Raw genomic sequence first — 16,024 nt, forward strand, 5'->3', positions numbered from 1 at the left:
AGACTCTGTAGAATATAAATTCTATTTCTCTAATTGGAGAAGAGCTATGTCTTTTGGCTGCTGACTTCTTTTGGCTTCAGGGACTGACCCTTTGTGTTTCTTCCAATAGGCATGTCTACTGGGCAGACTGGGCTTACCAAGCATACATTGGGAGAGTAGGCATGGATGGAACGAATAAGTCTGTGATTATCTCTACCAAGATAGAGTGGCCCAATGGCATCACCATTGATTACACCAATGATCTACTCTACTGGGCAGATGCCCACCTGGGTTACATTGAGTATGTACATAGAAAAGGATAAAGTAAACCAAGCAACCGTTTATTCCAAACACTAGGGCTTGTGTTGCTAGTGTGTTATTCCTACGTAGCTTCTAACTGGCATGTGTGTTAGAAGTCACTCTGAAGTCATTTCTAACTAAAACTGCCTATAGGCAATTCGCTGAGCTCTGTGGTTATGGTATAGTAGAAAAAGTGTGAAATGTTGAAGCTGGATTCATCAGGTTTTTGTCCTGGTACTTTCACTTAGTGCTAAACTCATCTTAATTTCCTTATCCCCTTTTTAAACTTTTTGTTTCTAAAACTGAGATGTAATTAACCTGTAACATTGGCCAAGAAGTTCTTGAAGTTTTCCTATGGTTTCTATAAGTTACCATAAATTGTCATATTTTGGAGAGTATTTTTAATATTGTATGGCTAACATCAGAATTCTAAGCAGCTAACTCACTCCACCTCCTGTTTGAGTTTTAGGGTCTACTCTAAAATTGTAAAATATAAAAATACCAGTATTTTGATGTAGACTCATAGTAACGAGGGAGACATTGGAATTGGAAGGACTAGAAATCTGGCTGTGGATGCGCTGTGATACCTTGAAATCAGAAAACCTCTTCTGGAATTTTATTTGTCTGGAAAAGTATTGATCAATAGTGCCTAGGGCATGATTAATAATAAATGTGCTGCCACGGTAAGCAGAGTGAAGCCTGCAGGCCTATACTGTATCTGAGTTAGTATATTATAATATATATATTAATACAATATAATAAGAGCTGAACCAGCTCTATCTGCAGGAAAGCAGCCATGGTTAGGAATTAGAGATTATTGAACTCTCTGTGGCTTTTCCTATTTTTTAAGCATGGCTTTTTCAATTTTTACATCTTTTGTTCAGTCAAAATATGTTTTAAGTTTAGTTTTTGTTTTAATTAGAGTCTACGAGTTTGGGGGAGGATCTGGACTTTAGTTACCCCTAGAAGGTAGAATTTTATTAATTGATTTGTCAGTGCATCTGTCCTTAAAGCCATTGGAAGAAAGGAGTTAGCTTGATTTGATTGAGTGACTCTTCCTTCTACCCCAGGTACTCTGATTTGGAGGGCCACCATCGGCACACGGTATACGACAGGACGCTGCCTCACCCCTTTGCTATTACCATTTTTGAAGACACTATTTATTGGACAGATTGGAATACAAGGACAGTTGAAAAGGGAAACAAATATGATGGATCAGATAGGGTTGTGCTGGTGAACACAACACATAAACCATTTGACATCCATGTGTATCATCCATACAGGCAGCCAATTGGTGAGTATGTGATTTCGGAAGTTTGGCCCAGTTGCTTTAGGTTCTCTGCATGCCATTCTTATTTCTTTAAACATCATTTATAAAGAGAATGGTGTTACTTGGTAATGTTTCCTACAAAACATATGGGAAAACCTGCTTATAACTTTTTTCTTAACACCTGGTTTATTCTTAAAGATCAATCTGGGTTTTTGTTTTTGATAAGAATTAACACTTGTTGGGGCGCCTGGGTGGCTCAGATGGTTAAGCGTCTGCCTTTGGCTCAGGTCATGATCCCAGGGTCCTGGGGTTGAGCCCCACATCGGGCTCCTGGCTCAGCGGGGAGCCTGCTTCTCCCTCACCCTCTGCCTCTCCCCCTGCTCATGCTCTCTCTCTCTATCTCTGTGTCTCGAATAAATAAAATCTTAAAAAAAAAAAGAATTAACACTTGTTATGTTGCGATATTTACTGAGCTAAAGTATTTGGTGGGAAGACTGAAATATTTTAAAGTGGGCTAAACCAGTCAGAATGGCTAAAATCAGAAACACTAGAAACAAGTGTTGGCTAGGATGTGGAGAAAGGGGAACCCTCTTGTACTGTTAGTGAGAATGCAAACTGGTTGTAGCCTTGTGAAAAACAGGATGGAGGTTCCTCAAAAAGTGAAAAATAGAACTACCCTACAACCCAGCAATTGCACCACTAGGTATTTATCTAAAGGATACAAACGTAGTGATTCGAAGGGACACCTGCACCCCAATGTTTATAGCAGCAATGTCCACAGTAGCCAAACTATGGAAAGAGCCCAGATGTCCATTGACAGATGAATGGTTGAAGAAGATGTGGTATATAAATACAATGGAATGTTACTTAGCCATCAAAAAGAATGAAACTTTGCCATTTGCAAAGATGTGGATAGAACTGGAGGCTATTATGCTAAGCAAAATAAGTTAGAGAAAGACAAAAACCATATGATTTCACTCATGTGGAATTTAAGATACAGATGAACAAAGGGGAAGGGATGGAAAAATAAAATAAGCTGGAATCAGGGAGACAAACCATAAGAGACACTGAACCCTAGGAAACAAACTAAGGGTTGGTGGAGGGGAGGGGGCTGGGGGGAAAAGGTAACTAAGTGGTGGGCATTAAGGAGGGCACTTGATGTAATAAGCGCTGGGTGTTATATACAACTGATGAATCACTAAATTCTACCTCTGAAACTAATAATACACTCTATGTTAAATTGAATTTAAATAAAAAATAAAAAAAATTAAATGGGTTAAAAATGTCATGACATTTCACCCCTAAATACTTAAGATAACACCTTTGAAAAATAAGGACATTTTCTATGTAACCACAATAAATTATAACACTTAAGAGATTAACAATCATTCCCTAATACCAAGATCAATCCATTAAAATGATTGATTAAATAGAAATGTTTAAAAGAAAATTACAATAATTATAAAACATACTTTATTAAATTCCTATTTGCATATGACATTTTGTGTGTTAAACATATGTTATGCTTGTCATCAGGAATGTAATAATGTTAAGAGCAACACAGTGTCTCATTATAATTTTTTTTGTGTGTGTGAACTTAATATTCCTCCTCATGTAGTTAAAGCCATTTCATGATTTATAGATAATCTAGCAAAGGTCTGGAATTTACTTTGGGAATAGAATGGATTTTGTGGGCCTGCTTTGTTGTGGTGTTTTGTTAAAACATGATAAACTTAGAAGTAAGGAAAAATGAGAATTGGCAAAATAAAGATATTCAGGGCTTTTTTTCCCCCCCTGGAAGTTAATATTCTTGATATTATTTTAGCAAAAGTTCAAATTAGGGGCACCTGGCTGGTTCAGTTGGTAGAACATGTGACTCTTGATTTCGGGGTCCTGAGTTTGAGCCCCATGTTGGGCGTAGAGTTTACTTAATTAAAAAGAAATATATATGCACATATATATATGTGTATCTATCTATCTATCTATAAAAAGTTCAAATTAATCTTTACCTCCAAGTGGTGACCCAGAAAATTAGTAAAGATGCTACACAGTTCACCTGTCCATCTCATTCTTGGCCATACTTCTGTTGCCTGTATTCTTAAGAATGAGAGAATACGGCATCTGCTAGAAATTAAAACTTCTGGTTCTGGGCACATGAATATAAGCTAAGTTTCCCACCTGCTGTCCAAAGACTTTGAGAAACACATCTTTTCTAGCCCAAAACACCAGTGGGTATGCCTCACTTCTGGTAGCTCATAGATCAGTTTTCTCAAAGCACAGCATTGCTTACAGTTCTACCATCTGTCCTATTTATGAATTTTTGGAAAAAGCATGAAACTTGGATACGATTTTTCTTACTGAGCGGTGACTAGTTTGATGAGATGGGCAATCAGCTCACCTGTGTTTGATATTCTAAGTGAACTAACTATATTTTCCTTCTTTTACTAGTGAACAATCCCTGTGGTACCAACAATGGTGGCTGTTCTCATCTCTGCCTCATCAAGGCAGGAGGAAATGGATTCACCTGTGAGTGTCCAGATGACTTCCAAACCCTCCGTTTGGGTAACATCAACCTCTGCCTGCCCAGGTGCTCCAGCACCCAATTCCTGTGTGCCAACAATGAAAAGTAAGGCTCTCTCTTCCCTCACCCTACTGCCTCTCCATCCCCTTGGATGGACACACATTGAACTTTGAGGATCCAGGGGATGGGAGTTTCCTAATGAATTAAGATTTTGGGTAATTAATATGGTTCATTTGGAATGCACCAAGAATCTCAGTCTCCAATCTCAGATAATTTCTTCCATGAATAGAAGCAATTTGTTAACCAAAATGTATGCAAGTATTTTTCTGTAGAGAGGAAGCTAGAAACTATGTGTTTTTTATTTCTAATAAATTGTCCTAGGTGTCAGGGCCAAGACTGTATATCTGTACATTGAAAAACAGCCCTCAAGAGTGGTAGAATTTCTCTGATAAAGGGTCAGTATCGAAAATCTATTAACTTACAAAACTCAACACCCAAAAAACAAATAATCCAGTTAAGAAATGGGCAGAAGACACGAATAGACATTTTTTCCAAAGACATCCAAATGGCCAATAGACATATGAAAAGATGCCCAACATCACTCATCATCAGGGAAATTCATACCAAAACCATGATGAGATACCACCTCCCACCTGTCAGAATAGCTAAAATTAACAACACAGGAAATAACAGGTGTTGGTGAGGATGCAGAGAAAGGGGAGCCCTCTTACAATGTTGGTGGGAATGCAAACTGGTGCAGCCACTGTGGAAAACAGTATGGAGGTTTCTCAAAAAGTTAAAAATAGAACTACCCTATGACCCAGCAATTGCTCTACTAGGTATTTACTCAAAAGATACAAAAATACTGATTTGAAGGGACACATGCACCCTGATGTTTATAGCAGCCTTATCAACAATAGCCAAATTATTGACTGATGAATGGATAAGGAAGATGTGGTATATATACAATAGAGTATTACTCAGCCATCAGCAAGAATGAAATGTTGTCATTTGCAATGATGTGGATGGAGCTAGACTGTATTATGCTAAGCAAAGTAAGTCAGAGAAAGACAAATACCATATGATCTCACTCATATATGGAATTTAAGAAACAAAACAGGTGAACATAGGGGAAGGGGAAAAAAAGAAAGGAAAGCAAACCACTTAAGAAACAGAGGATCATAGGGGAAGGGAGGGGAAAAATAAAACAAGATGAAATCAGAGAGGGAGACAAACCGCATAAGAGACTTAATCATAGGAAACAACTTGAGGGTTTCTTGGGGGAGGTGCGGGTTAAGAGGCTGGGGTAACTGGGTGAAGGGCATTAAGGAGGGCACGTGATAAAATGAGCACTGGGTGTTATATACAACTGGTGAATCACTGAACTCTACCTCTGAAACTAATAATGCACTGTATGTTAGTTAATTGAATTAAAAAAAAAGACTTTTAACTGTAGACAACAAACTGAGGGTTGCTGGAGGGGTGGTGGGTGGGGGATGCGCTAAATGGATGATGGGGATTAAGGAAGTCAATTGTGCTGAGCACTGCGTGTTATATGTAAATGATGAATCACTAAATTCTACTCCTGAAGCCTATATTACATTATATGTGAACTAAGTAGAATTTTTTTTTTTTTTAAGATTTTTAAAAATTTATTTATTCATGAGGGAGAGAGAGAGAGAGGGGCAGAGGGAGAAGCAGGCTCCCTGTGGAGCAGGGAGCCAAATGCCAGACTCGATCCCAGGACCCCAGGATCATGACCTGAGGGGAAGGCAGATGGTTAACTGACTGAGCCCCCCAGGTACCCATTAAGTAGAATTTAAATAAAAATTTGAAAAAAAAGAAGGAAAAAAAGTGATAGAATTTCTCTGTCTTCCCCACTCATATACTAGCCTAGCTTCTTAGTTACTATGCCAGAGGATCCAGGATTACACATTTAAATCCACTTTTGATTATTTGTATCTGTTACAAAACATGGCCACAGATGATTTCCCTAACCGTGGCCACAGACCATTGATGACTAGGGGGACTGAGTCAGAGAGCAAAGTCAGGAGGAGACATCAGTGCAAACCACAGCATTTAAGATCCAGTGGCAGATTATTTTGATGATTAAATAAAATATCTTAGATTAAGAATCTAGCATGTATCCATCTTGACCTAGGCTTTCAATAAGTGTAAGTGCCCTCTACCTTCCCAACCAATATCCACTTGTCTGTTACATCACCCCAGCAGATAGTCCCAACCAGTTCCTGCTACCAGAACTGTAGCCCTAAACACACAGTCCACTGTTTTCTGTGGCAGGAATTTAATCATTAGGTCAAAGCATTTTTCCAGCATGAATTTGGGTCTTAACAAACCTGGTCCATCTCATCTAGTTACGTTTTCTCCGAAAACACACCATGGTAAAGGAACTCAAGCGTGTTACTACGTGGGGTTCAGTTTTGACGCCTTCTCTCCAGGTAGCCTCTACCACCCTGTGCTTTGCTCAGAGAAGTGCTGTCTTTTCTCTGTGCAGGTGTATTCCCATCTGGTGGAAATGCGACGGGCAGAGAGACTGCTCGGATGGCTCTGACGAACCGGCCCTTTGCCCACAGCGCTTCTGCCGGCTCGGCCAGTTCCAGTGCACGGACGGCAATTGCACCAGCCCCCACTTCCTGTGCAATGCTCACCAAGATTGCCCCGATGGCTCTGACGAGGACCAGATTCTCTGCGGTGTGTTCGATGGCTTGAGACCACCTTTGGCCCACTTCTTAGTAGATTGTGTACAGCCATGATTCTGTGGGGATGTTCTGCAAGTCCTAACCCCAAAACCAGTCCAGAGTCCGAGGAGAAAAGTCAAGAAGCCCATCCTATATTTTTATAAAGTTCTTGAGGTAGACTAAGGTCTCTACAAGGCGAATGGTTGAGGTAGATGGTGTGTTGTCTGTATCGGCGGTTTGTTACCGTGTGCTATGCATAGAATCCTCCTCGAGAGCTAACACTGAGGGCAAAAGGAGGGTTTCCCACTCTCATTTTAATATTGTGTGATATTTATTTGTGTTTTCATTTTTAAAAAGTCAAGGAAAAAACCCTCCAAACTAAAAAACAAAAAACAAAAAACAAAAAACCCTCCAAACTGAAAACAAAACAACACATTAACAACAGCAGCAAACGCAAAGTCCATTAGGAGAACAGGGACAGGAGAAGGTGAATTTCATAGGCCATCAGTGACTCAGTCTTTACTCCCTAATTCTGCATGCAAGAGAAAGATATTTAAGAATTTAGGAGACAGTGATCGTCAAGAGAGTAACTGACCGTGTCGTGGTACTGGCAGATAATAAGGGCACTGGGACGGAAGTTCTCTAAAAAGAAATTATGATCAGGCTCTCCAAGATCCCTCAGTGTAAATTAGGAGCTTCTATCCCTAACACCTTGCAACCCAATGCCCCTGCTTGCAGAGCATCACCGCTGCGAGTCCAATGAATGGCAGTGTGCCAACAAACGTTGCATCCCTGAAGCCTGGCGGTGTGACTCGGAGAACGACTGCGGGGATAACTCAGACGAAGACATTTACAACTGTGCCAGCAGGATCTGCCAGCCAGGCTATTTCAAGTGTGCCAATAGCCACTGCATCCCTCAGGACTGGAAGTGTGATGTGGACAATGACTGTGGAGACTACTCGGATGAGCCCATGCCCGAATGCAGTGAGTTCCTGCGGGAGGGACCTGTGTGAGCGGAGCGGGAAAGCAGGAGAACCTGCGGGGATTGAGAGAGCACAGGGAAGGCCCTGCTTCAGCCCCATGGCACACTCCCTCTTGGCTCTCCCTGCTGACTCTGGCACTACAAAGCAAAGCATAGCTGTGTGGTTTGCAGGTTGAACCAGACCCTCTTGCGAAAGGGGCTGATTCTTCCTCTCCATACCCTGGATATCTAACCCTCCAAAATAGGATCACAAGAACTTATATTTGTGTATGTCTAGCATTTTCTCATTTGAGCCTCAGGGAAATACTGTGCGGTAGGGAATGTGCATGTTACCAATTCCCATTTTCCAGATGAGGAAACTGAGGCTCACCTTAAGTAGTTGGTCACATTTCTATTTAGTGGTAGAGCTGACACCCAGGTATTTTTTACTTCAAGCCCAGTTCTTCCCCTCCCCCACTCCCCCGTAGTTAATCCTGTAACACAAATGAATGATACTGACATAGGGAGGAAACTGAAGATGCTTTCTGCTCTTGGTAAATAGATCACACCTAAAACAGGCACATGTTGCCAGAATCAGTCCAGTTGGTAAGATGGTAATTGTTACTCCCTAGCACCATGTCCTTCACATGACAATGGGAAGGTGTCTTTTGGACTAGGAATTCAGTTCTGACTTTGCTCTTTCCTCCCTCTTCAGTGAGCCATCGCTGTGACAACCATACAGAATTCAGCTGTAGAACGAATTACCGCTGCATCCCACAGTGGGCTGTGTGCAATGGTTTCGACGACTGCAGGGACAACAGTGATGAGCAAGGCTGTGGTAGGAGGGGCTGCAGGGGTGTGGGGGAGGGGCAAGAACACAGAAGTGTCAAGTGCCGTCTGGGTGATGAGAGTGCCTTTCCCATGTCCTTGTTCCTCCGTTTACCTCTGAAAAAGCATCATCTATTGATTTTTCTAGTACCATGCTACATTTTTTTAGCATTTAGTGGGCTGTTGGGGGAGTTTAATTTATATCATCTTAAATGAAATCCCACCCCAAAGGATGCTGTAATTGGGGAAGATGTTATTAAGATACTAGGAACTTACATAATTTCTCCTAAATGTAGAATCCTTATTCATACTTGAAAATTTTATAGATTGACTGAAAGTGATGGAAGGGGGCAGAGAAAAGATTTGATACCTATCTCTAAAAAGAATAATTCAAAATCAGAATATTTCTTCTTTGGAGATTTTCATATTCTGAATTTCTCTCTGTCCATATCATCTATTAGAAAGCTGTAAGTCACTTTGGCAACATGGAAAGAACTTAGGGACAAAAGGCCAAATGACTTAATAGAAATCTGTCAAGATTAGCCATATACTTGAACTTGAAACCTGAATGTCTGTGAGTGCATGTGTTCGGTTTAGTTGGAAGAGAGTAAGGAAGAGAATGGGTTATTTTAACGCTGAATTTAATAACACTGAATTTAATCAACTAAAGGAATGAGATGGAAATGTTTTATTTGCTGTTGGCCTCACTTATCTTTCCAGGTCTTTGTTGCAAATTAGAAGCCAGATGCCAATTCGTTTTTTGAGCAGTTTCTACAAAAAATGAATCTAGTTTAAAGTTTAAGTAGGATAGATTCAGGTTAGCCAAAAGAGGAATATTGACAGTGAATGCTGCTGGCTTTCCTCTCTCTGGGAGCTTTGAGAATATGGTAGCATAATTCTCAAATTGTCTCACAAGAAAGCCAGTGCTACCTCCAGCTTCTGAAGTCTTTGCAATGACTGTGCTTTGTAGAGGAAAGGACGTGCAAACCTTCCGGGGAATTTCGCTGTAATAATCACCACTGCATCCCTCTTCGTTGGAGGTGTGATGGGCACAATGACTGTGGAGATCACTCAGATGAGGAAAACTGTGGTGAGTGTTCAGGGTTCTACCATCTTTATGTGCCACCAGCGTTGTGCTGTCTGTTCTTTGTCCATAATTCAGTTGTTTATGCCATTCATCCTCAATGGGTAGGATGACAATTACCTGATCTCTTGCATTCTGCTGACTGGTACGTTTCCACTTTTTCTTTGACTAAAGACAGAAGCATCTCCCTTTAAGATGCTTATAATGAAGTTTGGGGAGAAGGATTTTTACCCAAGTATGTTTGGTTTGTTGAATTTTTTTATATCTAACTTTTTTTCTAGGTGACTTGGAATAGAAGTCAAATATAATAAGATAAAGAATAGGAAGAAAAAGTCAGGACCAAGAGAAGTTCAGGAAAGAAAGATGCTGACCCAAAGACCTTGCTTCTTAAGTGCTTGCCTCAAGATGGTCTTAATAGGAGAGGGAGGAGATCTTGTATTTAGGATTGTGATCACCCCTGGAATAGCTGACTATTTTTAGGAGGGCTAATGGTTAAATGACAGGTCAGGTTTTAGTTCCTCTCTCCCAGTGAAGATGCTAACTGTAAGGAATTGGATAGGGAGTTCAAGGAAAAGAAGCCAAAGGTTTGGATCACATCAAACTAGATAGTTCTGAGTAACTGGATGTATTTTGAAAACAACTTTAATGAGACCCTGCCCTGAACATATGTCATTGATCCACGTATATGTCAATTTCAGATAGACTAACACGGAATACATTCTTCTTTTTTTTAAGTAGGCTCCCCAATGTGAGGCTTGAACTCACAAGCCCAAGAGTCACGTGCTCTACCAACTGAACCAGCCAGGTGCCCTGTAATATGGAATACATTCTAACTTTAGTCACTTTTTGGAAGTAAGAAGTGATTGCCATTTTACATAGGCAGTTGAGAGATTCAGGATGCTGATTGCACCTCCAGATATCAATTGGCTAAAACTTAAGACAAAAGTGTGATCCAATAAAATTTTAAATTTGAGAAAGTTCATGTTTAACCCTACAGGAGGTTACCTAGACTGTCATGAGAGCAACAATTATCTTTTTTTTTTTTAAGATTTTATTTATTTATTCATGAGAGACAGAGAGAGAGACAGAGGCAGAGGGAGAAGCAGGCTCCCCACGGAGCAGGGAGCCCGATGCGGGACTCGATCCCAGGACCCTGGGATCATGACCTGAGCCGAAGGCAGACGCTTAACCGACTGAGCCACCCAGGCGTCCCGAGAGCAACAATTATCTTAAGATTAAATCACCTTTGGAGAAAACTCTTAATAAAGGCCATTCTTTACATCCTTAAAATTGAGATAGAAGGTCTAGTTTTGGGGGACAGACAGTCTGCCCACCCAAGCAGATGGCTAGGACTTGGGACACAGGAGTGCCGGGCACGCTGAGGGTACTCAGGCCAACTCAACAAATCTGTCTTCTGTGTACGATTCCTGGTTCCCACTAATGGCTGGGTGGCTTTTCTTTGCAGTCCCCCGGGAGTGTTCGGAAAGTGAGTTTCGATGTGATGATCACAGCTGCATTCCTTCGCGATGGGTCTGTGACCATACCAATGACTGTGGCGACAACTCAGATGAGCGGGACTGTGGTAACTGTCAAGAGTTCTTTTAGAGGCTTACCATGGGGTGGAGTACTAGAGTCAGCATGTTGGACAGAAGAAGGGACTTCAAGTGAGAGTTTGGATGATTTTTTTTTAGAGTAAAACAATTTTTGTATAATTTATGTAATATATAAGCCTTAGCGTAACACAATACCTTCTGCTCTGTATTTTCTATGCTTTATTCTTAACTTACAGCAGTCTTGATTAGTAATAGGGGAAAATGGCAAGAGATTTTTGAAAATCTCATTTCAACTTAAATATTTCGTAGGAGCAGACTTTAATCTGCATTGTCCTTATAAGCAACAACAACTAAAGCATTCATTTTTCCTACTGTTCCCCAGAAAGTGGCCCTGAGGGATATATTTCTGTAGCTCTCTGGTGTAAAGGTCAGGGCATTAGACTAGGAATCATAAACCCCAAATGATTTTGATAGCTCTTTACTCATTAAAGGTTGGGTCTGGGAATTCAGATTTCTGAGAAAATGCTGGAGACTCTATGATAGGGGAGAGATAGGTACTTTCATCTCCATATGTTGGATGTGAAAGTGTATTTTTGGAGGATTTATTCACTCGCTAACCACAGCTGTGCGTTTGCCATGCGCTAGTCACACGGTGTGGATAGGAATGTGATGAAGTACTTTATTCTACGTACCTGTCTGAGAACATGGCCTACTGGAATGACAGTCTTTTCTCTTCAGAGATGAAGACATGCCAACCTGGATATTTTCAGTGTCAGAGTGGACACTGTGTGCCTGAGCAGTCGACATGTGATGGAATCGCTGACTGTCTGGATGCCTCTGATGAAGCCACCTGTCGTAAGTGTCGGGGCCCCCATGGCACTGTTTGTCTTGAAATGTACGCATATGGCCTTGTAGACCCCACCTCTCCATCAGCCACCACTTCTTAACATGAATAGGTTATAGGGATTTTCTATTCAGCGTTCATTGGTAATTATCAGCTCACTTGGGGTCTGAGTCACCATACCCAAATAGTTTCTAGTATTCATTCAAGTGCATTTCACTAACAATATTTTAAATAGAGAATATATTAAATATCTGTGCTAACAAACATGCTTACATATTATCACCTCTGATACAAATTAACTGGAAAAAAAAAAACCGCAGGCAAACAAGAATATTCGAGCAATGAATAGATGGGTATAAAGAACTTGGATTGGGTATTAGAACATACTGAATTTACAGCATTAACATTTTTCTAAATTGCATTATGGCATACAAAAAGCTTAAAAGTGAAGGTCAACATGATCAGTCACATTTTAGTCTTTATGAATCACTGAATAAATATCAACAGTTGTTGGGGCGCCTGGGTGGCTCAGTTGGTTAAGCAACTGCCTTCGGCTCAGGTCATGATCCTGGAGTCCCGGGATCGAGTCCCGCATCAGGCTCCCGGCTCAGCGGGGAGCCTGCTTCTCCCTCTGACCCTCTCCCCTCTCATGCTGTTTCTCTCTCTCTCAAATAAATAAATAAATAAAATCTTTAAAAAAAATATGAACAGTTGTTGATTATCCATGATGGGTATTATTAATGATGTGGTTGCCACATCTTAAAACCTGGTTTCAGAGAAACGATATAAATGGATGATGGGTAAGGCCAGTGCTGATGCAGCTGAAGATTTTCCCTTGTCTATAAAGAGAGAGTCCAGTACCATCCACAGAATGACTCATGTCTTTGAAAACTGGGATTGGACAATAGTTGTTATGAGGTATTCCATCATAATTTCAGACAGTAGAAGGCGACAGTATGTCTTGAATAAGGAAGAGCAGGCTATCATGGAAAGAGCTAAAGGACAAATACAGCAGGCTACCTTTTCAAAACTAGTAACTTTTTCTAATAATTTGAATATGTCTCCTCTCCACCAACAGCCACTCGCTTCCCCAATGGTGCATATTGCTCAGCTACTATGTTCGAATGTAAAAATCACGTGTGTATCAGGTCATCTTGGAAGTGTGATGGTGATGATGACTGTGGTGATGGTTCTGATGAAGAGCTTCACCTGTGCCGTAAGAGGGAGACCGAGGGCGGGTATGGGAGTGGTGTCTTCTGGCAAAATCTCAACGCTTTTTCCGTGGAGCATGTGATGCCAGAGGGCAGTTGGAGAGTGTTTGAGTACTGGATGCATGAGCAGCATCACTGTGGTTTTACTTGGTCTTCTTTCCCAGTTCCCTATTTGGAACATGGGAATGTTAGACAAACATTCATCCCTGTTCCCTGTTAGCCCAAAGATTTGATAAAAATGCCGTGTCAGTATCTCCTTCCCTTCAGAGCACTTCAATTAGGCTACGTTATATTTTCACAGTGGCATCTCCACATTTTTCTTGCCACTTCTTTTCTTCTTAGGAATGAACCATGTTTTGTTTTGCTTTTAACTTGATGGGTCTTGAAAAATACCTTAAGCATGTGTAACTTTCAAAGAAGTCCTTAGGAAGTTGCTCCCTCTATGAGATAAAGTGCCCACAGCCCCATTAAGAAGTGGAGAGGCAGAGACACAACCACATTAAAAAGTGACCAGCACTATTTTATAATGTTGCACATTTTTCACAGCAAAGAATTCCTGCAACAGTTCTGTTAGCAGTACTTCTAAGAATCAGCTCTTGGATCTGACTTTTCTACCCCTGACCGACCTTATTACAAGTTTCTCCTTTTGCTCCTGTGTGTGATACAAAGGCAGAAGGAAAATCAAACAGCCAAAGCCTTCCATGTGGAAGAAGAACACACATGTGTTGAGTTTACCCAATTTCTGAGGGCCATGCCTTCTTTACCAAACAAGTAAGGGACCTGGGTTCTACCTTTGGGTTCCTCACAGGGGCATAAGCATCAGCTAGAAGTCTGACTCTCGACAACAAAATGAGTCAGAGTTCACTTGTGAAATAGCAACTTTAAATATAAGAGGTGAGGAAATTCAGGAAGGAAAGTCTGTCATGGTATGAAATTTCATGCTCTGGAGAGTCAATGACAACTGCAGTCAGAAAGACAAAGAGTGTACTCCTTACTATTAGGATAAGAGTTCATGTATGGTCCTACCAGCGTCTCCAGCGTCATGGCTTGTCATAGTCACCCTCATTCCCTGCTCTGGCTACAGAGACTTTGATTCAGGTCCAAACACCTGCTATGCTCCTTCCGGACTCTGAACCTTCCCCAGCCTCTTCTGATCCCTCCTCCCCCTGATCTATATCAGGTCTCCCCAGTAGATGCCATCATAGCAGGTCTAGTTTGTGGCTCTTCTCACAGTTGTAATGGAGTGGTTAGTTGGCAAAGTCTGTTTCTCTGTTAGAATGAAAGTTCTGTGAGGACAAGGACTATGTACTTTCTTGTTCTGCATTGTATCAGGCTCCTAACACGGTGCCGTGGGCTGTGCTAGAAACTCAAGATGTATTTGTGGATTGGTTCATTGAATGAGCAGATGAATGGATGAATGGGGCAAGCCTGGTGCTGGCACGGGAGCATTTTAGATATTGATGCTTACGTTCTACTCTCAACTTGTGCTTTTGTTTCTCCATCTTTCCTTTCAGTGGATGTTTCCTGTGAGTCACCATACCGGTTCCGATGTGACAACAATCGCTGTATTTATAAGCATGAGCTGTGCAACCACGTGGATGACTGTGGAGATGGGAGTGATGAGAAAGAGGAGCAGTGTAAGCAAAAGTGAAAAAGAAGAAGGAAAAACTTAAGGGCCCCAAGTTGTCTGCAGTTGGCAAAATGTACCTTTGGGATTTCAGTTTGTTCCGCAGAGGCTTGAGCTGGACCTACAACTGCAGATCTCTGTTGACAATTGTTTACAGACCATATACACACACACATTACTCAGATGCATCCCTTCCCTGCTTATTCCCATCTTATTGGAGCAAGTCCTCTAATTTTTTAGTCTTTGTTTAAATATTCAATAAGCTTTTTTTCGAGAAAATGAGAACAAAGACTACTAGTTGACTCACGCTTCACAAATTAATGGTTTATTTGTTTCCAAAAATGAGGTTTGGTCATTCTTCAGCATTGAGTTACTAATTGTTAATGTAGGCATGTGAACTTCTGAATGCTCAGTTGAAACGATCACGTTCAAAAAGGCAGCACCAGTGTTAACAGAGCTGGTCTTACATGCATCTTTAAAATGGAAATTCATTTCCCAGAAGAGAAAAAATAACGGATTATTTTAAGAAAGAAGTTTCAAACTGGTGGCATTGAATGTTTTAGATAGTGAAAAAAAATCTGTGCTTTCCCCTTGTGAGAGTGTTCTAAACTCTTTCCATTGAAGGGGAGAGTTGATTAATTTGGGGGGTAATTTACTTGGAGAAAAGTCAGTGAGAAAAATGATTTCCCCTGACTCCAATTGCTTTTTTTCCTAAAAGGATACTCTTTGGGAAAATTTAGATAAATGGCTCATTTTTCTATTTCCCATCCCTTGTATTGATGTGGCCTTAGAATGCTCATCGCCAGCTCTCAGACTGGGGGGACTGTGTGTCAGAGAGGACTAGGACACTATGGCAGTGCTCAGGCTTGTACTTGTTTTATGGTTTTTTGGTTTTTTGGTAGAGGTGAACCTACGGTTATACATTGTTCCTATGTTCATTTGAGGCGTGGCACAAAAGGATGAAAACCAAGAAATAAGACATTTTTTAAATTATGTTAATCACCATACATTACATCATTAGTTTTTGATGTAGTGTTCCATGATTCATTATTTGCGTATAACACCCAGTGCTCCATTAAATATGGGCCCTCTTTAATACCCATCACCAGGCTGACCCATCCTCCCACCCCCCTTCCCTCTAGAACCC

The 16,024-nt window shown here is 41.0% G+C and overlaps 1 protein-coding gene across 1 annotated transcript in view; it reads left to right on the plus strand.

Annotated features, from left to right (window-relative positions):
- LRP2 (LDL receptor related protein 2) overlaps positions 1–16,024 on the plus strand; it is a 199,144-nt gene that overhangs the window by 152,174 nt on the left and 30,946 nt on the right. Inside the window, exons 52-62 of the mRNA XM_081814243.1 lie at positions 110–280; positions 1,350–1,573; positions 3,998–4,175; positions 6,586–6,782; positions 7,508–7,753; positions 8,446–8,568; positions 9,529–9,648; positions 11,108–11,224; positions 11,934–12,050; positions 13,118–13,255; positions 14,765–14,887. Coding sequence (XP_081670369.1) covers positions 110–280; positions 1,350–1,573; positions 3,998–4,175; positions 6,586–6,782; positions 7,508–7,753; positions 8,446–8,568; positions 9,529–9,648; positions 11,108–11,224; positions 11,934–12,050; positions 13,118–13,255; positions 14,765–14,887 — 1,754 coding nt within the window. The remainder of the gene's footprint in view (positions 1–109; positions 281–1,349; positions 1,574–3,997; positions 4,176–6,585; positions 6,783–7,507; positions 7,754–8,445; positions 8,569–9,528; positions 9,649–11,107; positions 11,225–11,933; positions 12,051–13,117; positions 13,256–14,764; positions 14,888–16,024) is intronic.

The sequence above is a fragment of the Leptonychotes weddellii genome, chromosome 3, assembly GCF_054177405.1.
Source record: "Leptonychotes weddellii isolate Sample4059 chromosome 3, ASM5417740v2, whole genome shotgun sequence".
Classification (NCBI taxonomy): Eukaryota; Metazoa; Chordata; class Mammalia; order Carnivora; family Phocidae; genus Leptonychotes; species Leptonychotes weddellii.